Source organism: Fulmarus glacialis, unplaced genomic scaffold (assembly GCF_000690835.1).
Source record: "Fulmarus glacialis isolate BGI_N327 unplaced genomic scaffold, ASM69083v1 scaffold239, whole genome shotgun sequence".
Taxonomy (NCBI): domain Eukaryota; kingdom Metazoa; phylum Chordata; class Aves; order Procellariiformes; family Procellariidae; genus Fulmarus; species Fulmarus glacialis.
Window position 1 is genome coordinate 462 of NW_009233617.1, and position 1,574 is coordinate 2,035.

The 1,574-nt window shown below is 51.7% G+C and overlaps 1 protein-coding gene across 1 annotated transcript in view; it reads left to right on the top strand.

Annotated features, from left to right (window-relative positions):
- Positions 1-1,249, top strand: part of NXNL1 (nucleoredoxin-like 1) — a 1,615-nt gene extending 366 nt beyond the window's left edge. The window contains exons 2-3 of the mRNA XM_009585357.1: positions 87-166; positions 952-1,249. Coding sequence (XP_009583652.1) covers positions 87-166; positions 952-1,249 — 378 coding nt within the window. The remainder of the gene's footprint in view (positions 1-86; positions 167-951) is intronic.
- The last annotated feature ends 325 nt before the right edge of the window (positions 1,250-1,574 follow it).

Below are 1,574 nucleotides of genomic sequence, written 5' to 3' on the forward strand. Positions count from 1 at the left end.
TCAAGGATTTCTTCCTGCGGCTGACCGACGAGTTTTACGTGGAACGAGCTTCGCAGCTGGTCCTGGTGTACGTGTCCCGGGACGAGACGGAGGAGGAGCAGAGTGCGTTCCTGAGGACCATGCCGAAACGCTGGCTGGCCGTACCTTTCGGGGACGCCTTCAAAAGGTACAGCCCGGGTGAAGTAGCGAGGGGCAGACCCTGCGCGCTGCAAACGGCCCCTCTGACCGGCCCTGGCTGTATTTCCAGATGTTTAGAGTCTTTTCCAGATGTTTAGAGTCTTTCCCAGATACTTAGAGTCTTTCCCAGGTGTTTTCCCAGTCCCCACTGCAGCGGTGAGGTGGGGTGTGTTAATGGAACAAACGTTAAAGCTGTTTGGCTCCTATGTATAAAGCAAAAATCCTTCCTCTTCCTTCCATCTTGCTTTTTGCTGATATATTTGTATTCCGATTTTATAATGCACTATTTATAACTCTACAAGACACGTCAGCCGACCCTCCAGGCAGAACACGTAGTGTGAAAGATGGATGCAGCCAGGCGAATTGGAAGCACTCACGTATTTACTGTAACCTCATTAGCGACAGAATGAGCTGCAATTAATACCGAGAATTATTCCCAGCTGCTTTTGAAGGCAAACGGGAACACATTAAAATTTCAAGCGTCCTGCTGCTTTTTAACCGCTGCTCGTGTCCCGCATCTCCCGTACCCCAGGGAGCTGACGCCCAAATCGCCTTCCCCTTTTACCAGCCCCCCAGAGATCCGCATCGGGCTCTAATTACCAGCGACGGACAAACGAGCGGGTTATGTTCAGCAAATAGGCTCTGCATAACTCTGCACCAGCACAGCCGCGGGAATCCTACCGGATGGTGAGGATGAGGAGCGGTGAGGACGATGAGCGGCGAGGACCGCTACACCCTTCCCGATTTGAGGTTTCTTCCCCCTTTGCCTTGCAGGGAGCTGGAGCTGCGGTTTGCCGTGTCCGAGGTGCCCGCGGTGGTGGTGCTGAAGCCGAACGGGGAAGTCATCGTTGGAAACGCCGTGGAAGAGATCCGGCGCATGGGCCCCGCTTGCTTCCGAAACTGGCAGGAGGCTGCCGAGCTGGTAGACCGAAATTTTCTCTTGGCAGAGGATTTTGATGACTGGACCAGGAGAAGCATCACCGACCCTATCCGCCGCCTCAAGTACAAGCTGGACAAGAAGACGGAGGCAAAGAACAAGGAAAGGAGAGAGGAAGGTGAAGAGTCTTCTTAGGGGCTCAGAGGTTGCGGCTGCGCGGGCTGACTTGGCCGGGGACGTCCCTCAGGTCGCTGTCCCTACCCGACGTCTCCAGAACAGCAACACCTGCCTGTATTGTAGAAGTTCACTAAAATTCACGTTAGTTTACAAAAGGTGAATTTTTTTTTAAGGCAAATGTGCTCTACTCCCCTGCACAGCTTTTCATATCTGGAAAATTAGTTAGCGTAACAAGGATATTTCGACCCTGACTGAATTACATTTCCTTTTTATCACCCTAGGACCTGGTGTAGTAAAAATCTCACAGTTACGTCTTTGTCATTTATTTACCAAAAAAGTGAGA